Source organism: Gracilinanus agilis, unplaced genomic scaffold, assembly GCF_016433145.1.
Source record: "Gracilinanus agilis isolate LMUSP501 unplaced genomic scaffold, AgileGrace unplaced_scaffold17710, whole genome shotgun sequence".
In the NCBI taxonomy this organism is placed as follows: domain Eukaryota; kingdom Metazoa; phylum Chordata; class Mammalia; order Didelphimorphia; family Didelphidae; genus Gracilinanus; species Gracilinanus agilis.
The window spans coordinates 1-725 of NW_025348819.1; the positions used below are offsets into that span (position 1 = coordinate 1).

Below are 725 nucleotides of genomic sequence, written 5' to 3' on the forward strand. Positions count from 1 at the left end.
GCTATGACCTGTGGAACCTGAAGGTGCGGCGGCCGGCCAGGGGGCTGGAAAGGGGGGACCAGCGCGGCGGGGAGCGGGGCGGGACGCGGCGCCTCACGGTTCTGGCCGCTTTCTTTTCTCCCCAGTACTTGCACCGCTTTAAATGGAGCCATCTGAGTGAGCGCCTGGCCTATGAGAGGCACATTCGGCAGCAGCGGGTCCGGGCAGAGATCTCCCAGGCCAAGCGGGAAACGGACTTTTACCTGCAGAGTGTGGAGAAGAGCAAACGGTTCCAGAAGAAGGCAGGAGCCGCTTTGGCCCCAGAGAAGACCTGGGGCTTCACCCAGCGCCCCACGGAGCAGGAGATCCGAAACCACAAAGACGGGGCCAGCCAGCAGGCAGCTCCGATGCACAGGCTTGCCAAGCAGGCCCAGCCAAACGCGCCGCTGCTGGCTAAGATCTTCGGGCCAGGGGCCTGAGCCTGGGGGGGGGGGTCCCCATTCCAGATTCCTGCTTGAACCTTGACAGAGTAATAAAGTGAGGTGATGGGGCCTTGCCATTTTCAGTCCTGGTTGAGCAGCTGCTTGGGGGCCAAAGGGCTCACCTTAGACTTAGCAGAGGTGCTGGGGGAGACCCCATTTCCCAACTTTCCCACCAAAGAAGTCTGGCAGGCAGGGTTACTGGGTAAATCACTGGAAGCCAGCAGCGCCCCATCCCCATCAGGCAAGGAAAGCAATTTCTGCTCC

The 725-nt window shown here is 61.5% G+C and overlaps 1 protein-coding gene across 1 annotated transcript; it reads left to right on the forward strand.

Annotated features, from left to right (window-relative positions):
* Positions 1–5: 5 nt before the first annotated feature.
* Positions 6–544, forward strand: ABT1 (activator of basal transcription 1; the record flags this gene model as incomplete). The annotated part of the gene is made up of 2 exons (XM_044683264.1): positions 6–23; positions 126–544. Coding segments are annotated over 2 exons (351 nt in total), but the record flags the coding sequence as incomplete, so codon positions are not given.
* Between the last annotated feature and the right edge of the window lie 181 nt (positions 545–725).